Raw genomic sequence first — 16,366 nt, 5'->3', positions numbered from 1 at the left:
TACACAGAACACAATAAACAGAGAGATCCAAGGATGAACATTCAGTCCTGCTCCTACATAGGCCATCTGGAGTCTTACCACTAGACCTCCATGGTGAGGGAATGAATCACAAGAGGCCTGCCCATGGTCAATCAGGAAGACCATGACAAGAACAGGTGAGTAATACACAACCAGTATCTGGAGAAGTACAGGTAGGTCCTGCCTGAGCTACCCCACTCCACCACTATCAGCTTCACAAACTGCAGAATGAGTCATGAGAACACAAACAGCCGTCACATTCAGCACGCTGGGTTAAAATGATCTTTCTAACAGTCTGAGTTTGCCATGGCTCATCAACCCACCTCTTTCCCTGCAGGAATGTCACAAGGGATGATACAACAGGCCAGTCAAAGCAGACTGCCAAAAAGGTCAGAACGAAACAGATGACTGTTTTAAATAAGATATCATAAAAAAAAAATCTTTCTATCCTCATTGTATTGGAAAAAGCCTTCAGTGAGAAGAGAATAATGGCTCATTAATTCAATCTCATGATGAAAATTGTAATGAAAATAGGAAAAACACGCTTAACACTTTCTTGTGAGGGCCTGAATTAGTCTCAGGGCTCACCTAACCTTCACCATATTGCCTGAGGGGCACGGGCACTACAAATAAAGTACCTGTTACCACCATAGAAGTTATTTCCCGTCATTCAAATGGTGTAATCATACTAGCTTCTGGAAAATGGATTAAAAGGAGATTAAAAATAAAACATCACTCTGTATTATCTCCACCCTGAAAATTACATAGGAGAAGAAAAATTCAGAACCTCAGGGCTGATAACCTTAGCTATCAGCATGCAATTTGCATTCCATAGAATAATTCACAAGCCCGTCAAAGAGCAGATAATGACTTGATTCACTGTTGTTGTCATTTTCTGATAAGCTGTTTGCTAAGTAGCAGAACAGCCATAGCCAGAGTCTGACATTTTTTAGTCAGAGTAACACTGATGGTTGAGAAGAGCTTCTCAGTCCTGACTGCTTAAAATGAACAATCACAGCACACAACACCATTAACCTCACTTATCGAGCAGAAAATCTGGCCTACCATGAGAAAAATAAATGGTAAAGGTAAATTCTCAAAATTCTGGATATACTCCCAGCTGTTACCATTAAACACAGTAAAGAGAAAAAAATATTATCCCCATAGAAAAGCTGTGATTTAATTTGTATAAAGCTCCAGCAATATGAACAGATGTGCATATAGAAGCAGAAACATCTGTAACGCTTCTCTTCCTGTGATTGCTTGAAGAACCTTGACAAAAGACCAAGAACAACTTCACTGTTCATAACAGAAGTACTAAAAACCTGGAGGAGGAATGGAAAATTAACATGTTTTTTTCAAGCAGTGATTGTTAGTGAAGAAAACATTCTAAATCCTTGCTTGTACTCAAGATATGTATTTTTTCCTACTGAAGAAATATGGATATCCCATTCACAAAGAGAATAATAGTCAAGCTTAGACAGAGGTTTGGAGCTTGCAGCATACAAGTGCAGGGGTTCACAAGCATCCACAATGCAGCAAGGCAGATCAGATGACTGCAACAGACTGTTCCACTCAAATAGAAGATTTTTTGATAGTATTTGTAGAAATCTTAGAGAAATAGGATAAAAGACGAAAGGTGAAGCCTTCTGATGAGAACTCTCCTTTTGCTTTACAAACCAAGACAATGTGTAATCACCCTGCAATGAACTGAACATGCCTCTGGAGTGAAGCATGAGTTGCATACTAAAGAATGATGGAGGCAAAAAGAAAAAGGGGACAGTGTCTAAACTTGACTTCATATAGTTCATTAGCTAGAACTTCAACAATTATTCAATCTGAAATGTTGCATGAGATTATAAGTGAAAATACTTTGATATTAAAATGGTTGGGTTTTATTACCTACATATTTTCCAATGAATTTGCCCAAATGGCAGAAGTAAAGGTCTACTCTTGGAAAAGGCAAACATAAACAATTAAATCTCCCGTTCAGCTGAGACAACAGAACTCGTACCAGCTATAGTAATTATATAGCTGAAAACTTACTCAGCTAGACAGTGCTTTTAAGGTCGTTCACTTCCTTGCTTATACTTGCTAATAACGTTTTGATTTCAACACAATGTTCCCAGATAGTAGCTTGATACCATCCTCAATAGGAAAAGAAAAAAAAAGAAACAACCAACAAATACAAGCACACTGTGTACCTTTCATGAAAGAAGAGAGACAACAACACTGAACACAATATTGGAGTGGACAAGGCTGAAATAATAATCAGGGTGCTTCCAGTCTCCAAAGATATGTAATCTCTGCAATATAGCATCACTCTCCCCCCAAAAAAAAGATTATTGCCCTTTGTGCACAAAGTATGGAAGACGCTTAACTCTGTTCTTAAGCTTGATGAAACGTCTTCATTATAAAATAACCTGTATCCTTTAGTGGATCTTATTTATTAGCATTCAAATAAGCATAAGGATGAGGCGAGGGTCAAAGAACCTCTTCTCAGAGAATACCTCCTACCCAAGGGCAGAGCACTCACTGAACTACCTGAGCCTGCAATTCTGAAAGCTTAACAAGGAAAACAGTACACACAGTTTCAGTGCCACCAGTCTTCTTCCACACCCCCATCTGTGTTTCATTATCTAGGGCAATTACCAACAGACTCCTGATTTTCTCACTTTCTTCTCCTTTGCAAGTACTCAAAACGATCAGATGTTTAACACACACATGCTGCTATCCCATTATCATCCTGAGGGCAATGTTTCAGTTGTTACAAATTGGACAAATGCTCAAAACTATGACAGCTCTAATCTTTTATTAGTACTATTTCTATACTGAATAGATTACATAAATCCCACAGTAACTGCAGGCTTTGGCCACAAATCCAGAACAGACGTTCAAGAAAATCCATAAAAAGAACAAAGAGCCAAAGCAGTGATGAATATAAAGTTTCACTGCTACAAAGAATGTCAGGAAGGGCAAAAAGCTGGTTCATGAAACAGCATAAGCTTTTAAACAGCATGTATCTTTAAAAACAAAACAAACAGACCAATATCACCACACACAAAGAAAAGCTGCGGATGTCCCTGTTCACTGCAAGGGAGTTGGACTAGATGATCTCGTAAGGCCCCTTCATCTCAAACTACTGTGTGATTTCTAAGAGTAACAGAAATAATCTTTCAAAACCCATGTGCTTTCTCCCACATTAGCAACTTTATTACCTTTAAGAGCCATAACCCTGGCTGACAGGTGTTTAGTGACTGGTAGATCAAGGGTCCTTACAGCATTCCTGGAATCATGTCTTAACAACAAGAATTCAGAAATGCCCAATGGAAATGGGCCCTATACACTCCTTCCCTTCCCAGTGGTACTATGTCACTTTTGTGATCCCAGAACAGATGCAAAGCTCTGTTGAGACAGAAATACATGCTCATCGGACAAGAAGTAGGGCAAGTCACAGATCTCCTAACAAACATGCAGATATACCAAAACCTTGTATCAGACAGCACTGCACTGCCTTTCTCAACACTTGGTCACACATGCATTAGGACAAGGAATGCAACTTCTTAATCGAGATCAGCGTATACATCATTTATATACACAACCTGGGCTACAAAAATGCCCCCAAACTCTGGATCCAGTACGTAAGCTGACAGCACAGGAGATGCAGCTCAGCAGTCCACACTGCCAGTAGAATTTTGTTGTCCGAAGGCCTTCCAGGCAACTCATCACACACTTGCTGAATGCTAGGAAGCAACTCTGTAGTGGCTGAGCAGCATGAGTCATGTACTCAGCAGTCACTTTCAAGAGGAAGACCTAGGAACATTTAATGCCAGGTTGTTGTGGCAGTACGAAGAGGAAGCAATGTTTTAATAAAGAACAAGACAGATGTGTGCTCAAAACACCCCCCCCCCCTCCACCCTCAGAGACAGTCATTACTCCCTTCCCTCTAATTTCTCCTGGCCAGACAAACTGCTAGGCTCATAACACACTCCCAAACAAAGCAATAAGAAATTTGGTATCTTGTTAAATTCTATAGACAGCACTACACTAAAATAAAACTACCATACAGAAGGGGGGAAAATGGCTAAATGAATACTAGTTAAGATGCTCGTTTATGTTTCCATTATTTTTTTCCCCAATTGAGTTATCCAAAAGGTTCTACATGATTTAAGATAGATGTACAATGAAATAAATCATTAATTCCTATGTTTTACCAACCAGCATGCTAATACACTATTTTACAAACTTGAAGTATTTGTTTTGTTGTTTTTAAATTCCTACAGAAAGACACATGCTTTATGTTACTATGTTGGCCTATGGCACTCAAAGATCACAGTCTCAAGTGATGCTGTGGACAAACTCTTGAACTACAAATGTTAATAGGATATCACAAATTGCAACTATGTTTGTGTACAAATATAATTCAGATAATCTGCTTTGTAACTCACAAAATCATTAGCAAAAATGCCCACTTATCAGATGGGACAGCACATAATAGATAACAATCAGCAGACTATCACACTTCCCTACCAGCCACAAGAGATGATATATGACATACTTCTCAAGTGAGAAGTGACGTCTGCTTGTATTCCTGATAGATCCTCCCCTCTGTTTATATATCCCCATAATGAGCACATGTAAACCTTTACATTTTAGCAGCACTGTTCTTATCAGATAAGTACACAAGTAGTAGTAACTTTGCTCACTATTCATCATCCATTTTAGGTTTGCTTAAAAACTTGGAAGTAAGAATTTTCAACAACACACAGATAAGTTGAAAGTCTCCTTGTAATTAGGACAAAGAAAATTAGGGATGCTGGATGGAAAGAAGACATTTTATAATGTATTTTTAAAAATAAAAATCTTGTTTTTAGATCAAACTTAGAAAAAAACCATAACAATTAACCAGCTTCCCTATCCATCCTCATCCAGCAGAAACTATGAGAAACAATGCACAAGATAAAGCAGGTAAGAGAAAATGAAATGACAAAATTACAAATATTTCTTCACAATGGCCCTTAAAAACTACCACCAAGATGAGTGCTTGGACACAAACAGGAGAGACAGAACTGGACATAAGCTGGTTATTACAGGAGAACTTACTTATCACCAGCCTTTCACCTTTCCAGCTCTCATCCACAGAAATACTGGCTAATTTTGAGAGGTCAATGTGAAATACCAGAGGGATGCAAGCACCTACAGTAATAAATGTAGAAACTGCATCTGACAGAAACACTCAGCACCTGTGAAAGCCACAGTCTATATCTCCCTGATTAGGCACACAAAATAGGCACCTTGAAGGCTCGAGCTTGTACCTTCATTTGATTTAATTACTTCCTGCAATCAATATGTTGAAGGGAAAAGTAAGCATCTGGAAGGCTTTTCTGCATCTTCTTTGAAGAAGAAATGCAAGCTACATTACTTACAGTGCCAAAATGCTTCACTCATCAACATGTCTCACGACCATTACTTAAACATCCACAGGGGAAAGTCTGAGCTGGCACAGACAGCTCCAATACTATCTACTAATACTACAGACAAACCGATACTATCGAGAGCCCTGCCTATGCATTTCTGCACTCAATCACACTCCTCCATGATGAAACTCATGTTTGTGGCAATGCTTCCACTACAACAAGCTAAAAGGCAGACTATGTATTTGACCATTATTTTGGTCAGAAGAAAAAAATATACATCCCAATTTCATGAATATTAATCTGCCTTTGTCAGTTCTTCTTAAAGGCTCATTTCCTTGTGTCTGTTGAGTTATCTTCCATCAAGCACATTTAAGCCCCTAAAACTGCAATGGAGAACCTTGCCAGGAATTAGCCAAGAAGAGGCTAGCTCAGAGTAGGTGGTTGGTCTTAGGACAGAACTTGTCAGTTGAGAAACAGTGAAATGAATGTGGTCCAACTCAGTAGCAAATAATTGTTGGTTGGCAGACAGCATTAAGCTAACTTTCACATGATCAGTTCCTTTTATCTAATTCATTATTTAAAAGTCATTCATCCAGTCTCCTCAAGCACTTAGTACATATTTAATTTTCACAACACCTGTTCATCAGAGCTATAAACACCACCATCTTCCCAAGGAGGCTGTGGATGCCCCAGCCCTGGAGGCATTAAAAACAAGGCTGGATGTGACTCTGGGCAGCCTGGTCTGGTGGCTGGCAACCCTGCACATAGCAGGGGGGTTGATACTAGATAATCATTGTGGTCCTTTTCAACCCAGGCCATTCTATGATACTCATTCTATTCTGTGATTCTATTCAGGCCCAGGTGGAGTTACATGACTCTCCCTTCTCAAAAATTCAGTATAGACATCAATAGCAAAGCCTTGAGCTGACAAGCTCATTTTCATCCCATTTTTCTCTCTAATCTTTAACATTTTGTTCAACACTGATCACAAGTTGAAGTGCTGAAAAACACATGCATATCTCTACCTCAAGGCAAAGCTGGCAGGACTCAGTAGGGAAGACTATGTTTGTTGGAGACTTGAATCTCTTTAGGAAATGAATCATTTACATCATGCCCCTCATAGAATTAATATTCAAGGTCATCAACTGAGTTCATAAGTCCAATTAACACCAAAGGAAGCTGAACAGCAAAACAGTCTCATTTAGCCGTCTGAAAATATGCCCAATAGATCTCTATTAAACTAATTAAAGAATGACATTCCAGACTAAATGTCCAATCATCACACTTCCTTGGGGAAAAAGTAACCCATGTGCTCCCAAACATAGCAGGTTATGTTGGTGCTGGAAACAGCTCTGATACAAATGTTACAGCTGAGCCAGCTACCTACCTACACTTCAGGAAACAGTATTGCACAGCCTGCCCTATGGCTCAGTAACTGGCTGAGCACTAAAGCAGAATCTGCAGACAAGTCACAAACAAGAACAATGAAAAAGTCAGCCCTAACATCTTGGTATGGACAAGTACATAGCTAGTTTAACGCATACAAAACATCTGAACTCATCTTCCCCTTTCTCACATTAGGACCACTGTCTTGAAAGACAAGTTTGAAGAATCCCAATTTATTCAGAGCTGTGGTTTCAAAGGCAGCCAATGGCCTTTTATATCTTAAGGGAAAAAAAGGGGGAGAGGAGGAGGAGGGGCAGAGGTACAGAAAGAGTAACAGTTTATACCTTCTCCTCCTCATGAGCAGAAATCACTGCTCAATTTCAACAGAAAAACGAGGATTTAAGTAACAGCACAGCCTCGCCAATTAAAAGCATTAACACCAATTACTGTGTTGTGAAGAAGGAGAAACAACACTGTCTGGGACATTTACTAGATTTGCTATGTCGTGAACTGAGCCAGTATCTACCTCAAATGGGCATGAATCTCTATCCCACATTTTCATGCAGTATAGATATGCTACAACTTGTGAACTTACCAAAATACAACATAGTACTGATGTATTTTTCTTGTATCCAGTATATTCTAGTGACTCAAATATCTCCTGCTAAACAAGCTTAAACATTCCCTCTGCACAAAGAATACTCCATATATATATATATATATATATATATATATAGCACAGCCAGTATGTTGTACCTAAGGATTTCAGATCCAGATTATGGACTAGGTCACTTAGAGTAAAGATGGATACTGTTTTTCCACTGACTCTAATATCACAGAATATTCCAGACTACATCCCAGTCTCTTCATTGCTACATCCAGAAGTGTTATAGTAGAAAGGGTGAATAGAAGATTCAAAGTAGACAAGCAGCCAAAGGCTGATATGTGTTAAAGCAGATGATGCAATCCACTGCTGTTCAAGATGAAAAAAAAAGTTAAGGAGCATGGTCAGGATCTCTTCATAACGCATCAATCTTAGCTGCATTTCTGGTCTTTGTCTCATTTTCAAGGCTATCTTTTTACAGTGTTAGGAATCAAGCTGTCATGGTGTTGTTCTTTAAAAAATAACTAGCAAAACTGAGCTTTTATCATAATTTTGCTGGTACATCACAAAGGCAAACTCCAGCCCAAGATGAGTCCATCTGGAGTCTAATAGGAACTTGTCAGCAGAGAATAGAAGAGTAAGCTCAGAGTACTGGGATGGTCACGTGTTGTGCAGCAGTGCCATATTGAAGATCCCACTACCAAAGCTGCTATTCCAGTTCTCTAATGTACCTTTCAATTTTTAAGTAACGATAAACAGCAACAAAAATCCCACTCACTGCCTTCACATTGACACTTGTCAAGATTTTAGCTTTATTTAAAAAAGAAAAAAAAAAAAGAAAAAGAAAAAAGGTTTTACATTAAAACTAAACAAATACAATGATAAAAACATTGAAAGAAGAAGAAAACAGGCATACCTATAAAGAAGCATTAGGCATGTGAAAAATGAGCTAACAGCCAGCTAATTCATACAGAATGAAAACAGTACTTATAATACAGAGACATGTATTAAAGACAAAGGCTGACAAATTGGAGGGTAAAAAGCTAAATTTTCTCCAACCACACTGTACAGTAAACAATCTAATGGATCTCCTGGGAATTACTCATCCAACTGTGCTGGAAGTATATGCATCTGGAATTGGTTGTGTCAAACCTGTGCTACATCCATTCCTTATTGACAGGAGGCCACTTATGGACCACAGCTGACAGGCATCCAAGATAGCCAGCATACTACTCTTATTCCTTCCCTGTTTGGTGACTGTTGTAGGAAAATGAGCTCACCAATTCCATAATTTTCCTTGTGCAAAGCCATACCAAGATCAATGGATATCCAGGACAGAATAACGTCACAGCAACACTACGACATGCTCTCTTATAAGCTCAATTATGTATTGCCAAATACTTCTGAATAAGAAAGGGTACTTCGGAATATCAAAGATTTCAATTGACTTCTTCCATGGATCTGTTGAGAGGCTTTTTGAACTAACACAAGCTTTTATAGCATTCATAATGTTTTCTAACATGGAAACATTTCACATCTTAATTATAAGCTATGTGAAGCAGTATATACCCTAATTTTTTCAACACTGAACTTGCTATTCCTATCTGATGTTTCCTAGTGGTTCTGTTGGAAGGGACAGCTGTGGTGTTCAGGGCCAGGCAGGATGGGGCACTGGGCAGCCTCATTTAGTGGGTGGTAACCCTGCCTATTACCAGGTGGTTGAAACTGGATGATCTTTAAGGTCCCTTCCAATCCAAGTCATTCTATAGTAGCAAACAATTTTGCATGTGTACTTTCTCAACAGCATCGATTTCTAAACGGAGATCTTAAATAGCACCTTCACTTTATAGGTGGCCAAATGAAGACAAGAAAAAAGGATGAGGCATACTCAAGATAATTCAGCAGGCTAGAGGGAGCATTCATAGGTACTGTATTATTTAAGACACTAGACAGTGCCCCATCTATACAATTATGTTTCTAGAATATTTTCAATAAAGAGGAACTGAACTAGATTTAAAGGAAAACAGACACAGAGAGAACTGAGAAACATCACCATACTGAAAGCAAAATGTATCAGACCATAAAACAGCCCTATTTTCTAAGTGAAAAGACATAGCTATACATACTTCACCCCATCATTACAATTTTTCTTACATTTTATTCATGTATGGAAGCCATGAGTATATAAACAAATTATTTGTTAGGGTTAACTTAAAGAAGTGTGTATATATGAACTAATGAAAACACAGATTCAGTCTCTTCCTACCCACCTCAGTTTTTTTTGTTGTTGAATTTTTACATTAATTTACCAAATGCTCACAGCTCTACCAGTCTCAACATTGCATAGTCTTACCTTAGCTGATATGGAGGTATCTTGATAGCAGCATCAGGAGAATCCAAGGTTTCTGTATAACAAAAGGAAACAGTAAGACTTGAAAAACTCAGAGTTCTGCACTAATAGTAGAATCTCTAAACCAATGATCCCAAAGCTTGCACCTACTGACATAATAACTGCCACAAGTTCTCCAACTGCCAATTCTCCAAAGATCTACCAGGACATTGGGTATCAATGAGAAAGCACCAACAACTCTGTGATTCTCTGATTCTGTGAAATAATAGCTTTTCCTCAGTAAATTCCCTTTTATGTACAAGCATTTCAGCAGCACAAAACTGGAACAGTACAGAGGATACCAGCATGGCTGCTGTGCAAGCACATCAAGTCATGAAGCAGTATACAGAATACCAAACTGAAAGGCCAGTAATAAGACAGCAACAGGTATGGACTACCACAGACTCTGCCGTAACAGTGTACCGATAAAAACAAATCTCTCCATCTCATCTGCCATCTCTCAAAACCTAAAGCAATATAAGGTACACAGTAATCTTGATATATGTTTCAGTCACACTGACCAGAGCTCTAAGCAGTTATTGCCTAAAGAACCTGAAATCACAGCCAACCACTCTGAAATTTACCTAACCTCGAATTCACTCAAAGGAACACATTTTAGCAACTATTCCATTATACAGCAAGGATCACAGAGCTCACGGAATCCAGAAAAATACATATAAAGTAATAGTAATCCAGCTTTGGAAATAGGAACCCGAACATAAGTTAAGGGCGTTCGTTTACCGTGATTTATGAAATGGAGAGGAGGGAAGGGGTTGAGACAACACAACCCCCACACAGAAGGGATCTGGTTGCCACTGACACCGTTATCTGCCTCGGAAGACCCACGAAGCCAACCCCGAGAGCGGGGCGGAGAGGCACACGACTGCTTCTCGGGCCGCTGAACGCGCATCACAGCACCGAGCCGCCCGGCCCCTCGAGCCGCTGGAGGCGCTCCGGTCCTGCCGGCGGCAAAACAAGTTTTGCCGAGGTGTCGCTGCCGTCGGCGGTACAGAGCCTGCCCCGCACTACCCCGCACCTCCGCTGCGCCCACCCGAGCCCCCAGCGGCCCGCGCCCCCCGCCCTCACCGATGGCCCATGTGCAGCTCTCCTTGATGGCCCTGTGCTTGCTCCCCGACGCCTCCTTCTGCAGCTTCCGTAGGATTTCTTCCATCTTGCCTTCCCGTCGCGTCGCCGCGGGGGCACAGGTGCAGGCAGAGATGGAGGAGATGGAAGAGCAGCGCGATGCGGCGCTGGAGCTGTCCCCGCCGCGGCCGTGCCTATGCGGGGACGGTGCGCGGCACCCCGCAGCCTGCCTGTCGCCGCTGATGAATCACACCGAGCTCCATGGCGGGGACACGTCAGTTGTTGCCGCGGCGGAGTCCCTCCTCCTCCTCATCCTCCTCCTCCTTCCACCCCGGGCAGGCTCCTGTGGCGCAGCCGGGCTGGGGCCGCGCCTGGCCCCGCCCGCCGCAGGCAGAGCCCGGCGGCTGCGGCCTCGCTGCTCGTGGTGGCGTGGGGTCTTCCTCCGGCACCGGGGGGAGAAGTGGCAGCAGCTGCCCACGGCCGGGAGGTGTATCGGGGTCGGGGAGGCTGCAGCTCGGCCGGTCACCATGACGACCGGCGGCCCCTTCCCGCAGGACGCAGGTGTGCCCACAGCCTGCCTGCGGCTCCGCGTCGGCTTTGCAGAGCTGAAACGCGGGTCTTGCCGTCGGCCAAGCCCCGGGAGGCAGCCGAGGGCGCAGAGGCACGGAACGAGAAAGCCAGGCCTGCCTAGCAGCGTGTGCTCAGGGCTTATCAACCTCTGAAATGAAATATATGGCCGCGTGCCCAATAGGATCCAGGATCTGCACTGCTTTTCCCAGCTGGAGTATGCTGAGGGGCAGCCTGTTTGCCTTCACATGTGCCCAGAGCGTGCGCTTCCCTGTTCCCAGCCAGCCAGCCAATCAACCCTTGCACTGCTAGCTCAGATCTGCCTCCTTGTGCCCCTGAACGCTTTCTGCCCAGCAAAACTCTTCTTCAGTCTTGTTCCCTGCCTTACCTCTAGGAAATGCAACTTGCCCTTGACTGCCTCACGTTAACTGACTGTCTTATTGCCACTGTCTTGCTGGAGAATAAACCCTCTCAAAAGGTGCAGGAGGACAAACAAGATAAGAAAAGAAAAAGACAACAGATCAGAGAGGCAGCCTGTGCAGCAGCTGGCTGTATTAGTGGTTGTCTCCTACCACTAATTGGAAGAGTACCAATTGTGAATCACCAGACAGAATATTGGCACGTGGTGAATCAGCCATAGCGTTTCCCATAGGGGACTGAGCTTTCAAAGTCTGTCCCTTATCCAAATTCTTACAGGGGCTGATCCCGCTTGTGTCAGGAAGTATAATGAATGCATAATCCATAGGTGCATTTTAAAGCCAGGGTGTAAAACTTATGTCTGAAGAAAAGGATTAATAATAATGCCAGCAAGGTCTGTAGATGGACAGGGAATGTCTAGAATTACAGCATTTAAGGATTAGAAAAACATGCTCTGGCAGAAAAACAATTACATTTCAAATTCCAGGGTGCAAACCAGCCCCTGAACAACTGGAAGTAGTTTTCCAGAGTCTGGCTGAAGTGGAGATGAATGATTCCCTACTTACATGTCTGTGATGCGCACAGTGGGATAAGCATGGGAGTCGATTTCCATCTTTTTAGATCTTTCATATTTTTTTCCTGGAAGGCAAAAACCAAATCAAAACAAACAAACAAAAAAACATAAAACCCCCAAAATAAAATGAAAAATGACTGTGGTAGTGTTTGAGATGTTTTTTAATGCAGGTAAGATATGCCACAGATCATTGGGACCCATAGAACACTAATAAATATGTATGTGTCTATCCATTGTGAATAATTAATTGCTTATTTTCAGGAAGCAGTTGATTAAGTTAATTTTGAATTCTAGATTATTTTCTAGATACATGCAACACAAATTCAATAGTTAATTTTACTGAGGTCTCTACAGGAAACCTTCTGCAGCTCAAATCCACATGAGAGGATGCTGATGTCACTGACTCAAGACTTGCACTTCGAATCATAGAATCCTTAGAGTTGGAAGGGACATTTAAAAGTCATCTAGTCCAACTCCCTTGCAGTGAACAGGGACATGCACAGCTAAATTATGTTGTCTAGGCTTGATCCAGCCTCACCTTGAAAGTGTCCAGGGACTGGGCCACATCTTTGGGCAATCAGTTCCAGTGCTTCACCACCCTCACTGTAAAAGTCTTCTTCCTTACATATAACCTAAATCTACCCTCTTTAAGCTTGAAGCCATTTCCTCTTATTCTACCCATGCTGCTTCTAAACATTTTTCTTCACAGTTGTCAAAAGAGTGAGTGGACTGAAGGTGCTCTCTAGAGCATCTTAAGATATAAGATTAGGCAGATGGAAAAACAAATAAGCAATGATGAATCTTCTCAAACAAATTCATTTCAGAATACCATGAGTCTGTTTGCTGACATTATTCGTATGTGGTTTGCCATCTCCATGAACCAGTTCATCAGTCCTTGTCTCTTATCTACAGTAAATGCATAAATACTCAGTAATCATGTCCTGCTAGAACTCTTGTTTTAAATGCATTTTGTGCAGACAGGATGTCACATTTATTTACATGCTTTGAGCTCCTCTCCAAGGAAGGTGGTATGGAATGTCACAAGATCTGTAAGTCCAGCTATAGAGTAGGGAGAGTGGTCACTCTTATAGCTCTAAGTCCCCCTTCGCCATGGCCTGGCTCTCAAAAGCCAACAACCTTCTGTAGTGGTAGAAGCTACAGAGCTGTCATTGACTCCTTTACAGCTCCTGCTTCATCCAGTTGGAAGTCAGGAGAATCTATGCAGATCTTGTAACTGCAGGATGCTGTAGTTATATATTACTAACACTGACAGATATGCAGGACATTTCTGAGACTCATTTGGTGATGTTGTTGACCTTTTGCAATGTGTGAATGCAGGTTATATCCCAGGATAGATCCATGACTGAACACAGCTTAGAAATGTGTGAACAAAACCAAAATACTCAACATATTTGAAGCAGTAGGATCATATTAGTACAACTCCATTAGGCTTGTAAGCAGAATTATGAAACAGCATATGATTGCCTTGATGTTACTACAGCCAAGTAAGGATATTGATGCTGGTTTAAATGTCTATATTGCCCATGCATGCACCTGATTGGTCACTGTAGCGTTTGAGATTCTAAAAATGAATAGGATATACAGTTGAACAGCAGAAGGAAAGGTTTGTTATACTGTTAAATAGTCATACATCTGCTATTAGTTATTATCACTCAGATAGTACCTATCCTTTAGCCTTTTTAATAATGTCAGGGTCAACAATGCTGGTCAGGATCTCATTGCACTCTACAAACACTGAGCAGTGTGGGCCAACGAGGTGGGCTGTGTCCCTTAAAAATCCAGTCTGATTAAAAAATACCCTCCAGTGACATGAGATACACCCAGTTCCATGGCTTTGAAAAGACACAGAACCGAGTTTCTCAAAATTACTCTTCTAGAGATCCTGCCTTACTCTCTGCCCCACTGACCAGACTTGCAAAAATCCTTGGGCTCAGTTTTCCCCTGGGAGCTCTCTGTACACGTAGCTTTGCTTTTGCTGCACACATTGCTCAAAAATCAGTAAAATGGGTGTAGCTGCAACATAGGCTAGCTAGCACCAATTAAGTATACCAGACAGCTGACACCAAATGAAGGTACCCTTCCTTACTTCTCCTGAAAGGCAGCAAGACTTTGGTAAACAATACCTTTACTGTGTATTGGTTTTAGCTTTGCTTGTAGAGATTGTAACTATGTCACTGATGACAGGATGGTATCCGTCATTTTTTGCTTGATTACACAGAGTTACCAGAGGCTGGCTGAATGCTCAATCAAGTTGTTCCTGAGCAGGTGCTGCTTCCTGCACTCTCCACAGCATGACCTTGCAGAGCAAAGGTACTGTGAAGTGCAGTGACAAAGGGTGCTGCTGAGAGCAGGGATTGGGAGCTGTGAACAAAGCTAGTGTATATTCAGCAATGTCTCTTCAATATAACCATACATTGTTTATTCTGTAAAGAACAAATGAAGCAAAAGTGAAGTCATGAGACCTGTACCAGGATAGAAATGTTAGACAAGACTCTGGCCCTGTTGATATGCTTTCTGCAAATACAAATGAAAAGCAAAAAATCCCCCTAACTGCCTTCAATCTACCATAATCTTCTCATCTGCCCACAGAATTGCAGAGGCAGTCAACAAGGGTAACAGAAATGCAAAACAGCCATTCTGGGTCAGATAACGTCCTTACTATCTACAGACTTATTTGTGACAGATTTGTTCTGTTTTCTTGGAGAGAATGGAAAGGCTGCCCCCTCCTCGGGTAAACTCCCACAGTTTCTGTTCATTTGCAGACTAAGCAGTTTCTGAGATGAGGTTTTATCTGTATGTATTCAGCAGTACCTGGCAGATTTTTCTTTATGAATGTATTGAATCCTTTTGAACCTTTTGACTTTCACAGCCATTTTTTGGCATCAAGTTCTGTAGATAAGTGGCACACAAACAAAAGAAACATTTTTGTACCATTTTAGCTTTTTCCTTTTTTTCCTGCTAGTGCTGCCAAACATTCATACTATGAGAAATGCTGTGTAAGTATTCCCTATCACTTTCTCCATACCATTTATTATTCCTTACACATTGATCACATGCTCTCTTGGCTGCTTTCTTTCCATTCCACAGGAAAGAACTGTTAATTTTTTTATATATCAGCTTTGGTCATGCTAATTGCCCTTCTCTGTACCATTTCCAGTTCTGTTCTCCCTTGAAATTAGAGAGCTTGGAGAAAAAGTGGGAAAAGGGTAGTGTGGAGATATGAACTACAGCTCTTTCTTTGGTCAGTGTACAGTGATGTATAGAGACAATAATGCAAAGATGGTACAAGAGAGGTGGTGATAAGTATCCAAAAGGTTATTTAAAAGAAAGACTCACCCAATAGAGGCCTTCAGTCTGCTGTAAAACACTGAAGCAATCTCCACCAAGAAGCAATCTCAAAGAGATGCTGCTTCAGTGGTGGTCAGCCCTTAAATGAGGTCTAGAGGAGGTGGAGTCAGGCTCCACCCCTTCTGGGGGCACAGCTGAATTACCCTCACCTGTGCTCCCACAACTGACCCAACACTTGCCTCAGCTGATTAATCAGAGGTGCAGGCTGTGATTACCAATTTCCCATACAGTCAGACTCTACTAAAAAAGGGGGAAGGAAACTAATAGGCTTCAAGAGGAAAGAAAATTTAGAGTTAAACTTAATATCACAAAAGTTCCCAGAAAAGTGGCCAGGAATATATATTTCAGAGGACTCGTTGTGTCCCATTATTCTTGCTTTAATCCAGAGGGTTGTCATAGTCTGAATCTATGGAAAGAGAAATAAAAATGGGAGTCAATGATCCCTATAGGTACCTTCCAACTTGGGATATTCTACAATCCTATTCTAAATGGTAACAAGAATACACTATTTGGTTGAATGTAAAAGCAAGGATTGTACCATC

At 41.4% G+C, this 16,366-nt stretch overlaps 1 protein-coding gene across 2 annotated transcripts in view; it reads right to left on the bottom strand.

The window, feature by feature from the left end:
* ARFGEF3 (ARFGEF family member 3) overlaps nt 1-11,444 on the bottom strand; it is an 81,938-nt gene extending 70,494 nt beyond the window's left edge. For both annotated transcript variants that reach the window (XM_072330699.1, XM_072330700.1), the window contains exons 1-2: nt 10,901-11,444; nt 9,779-9,830 (exon numbers count right to left, since the gene is read on the bottom strand). In XM_072330699.1, coding sequence (XP_072186800.1) covers nt 9,779-9,830; nt 10,901-10,985 — 137 coding nt within the window. In that variant the 5' untranslated portion in view covers nt 10,986-11,444. The remainder of the gene's footprint in view (nt 1-9,778; nt 9,831-10,900) is intronic.
* Between the last annotated feature and the right edge of the window lie 4,922 nt (nt 11,445-16,366).

Source organism: Excalfactoria chinensis, chromosome 3 (assembly GCF_039878825.1).
Source record: "Excalfactoria chinensis isolate bCotChi1 chromosome 3, bCotChi1.hap2, whole genome shotgun sequence".
Taxonomy (NCBI): domain Eukaryota; kingdom Metazoa; phylum Chordata; class Aves; order Galliformes; family Phasianidae; genus Excalfactoria; species Excalfactoria chinensis.
The sequence above is the reverse complement of the archived record's forward strand: the minus strand, read 5'-3'. Positions and strand labels throughout refer to the sequence as shown.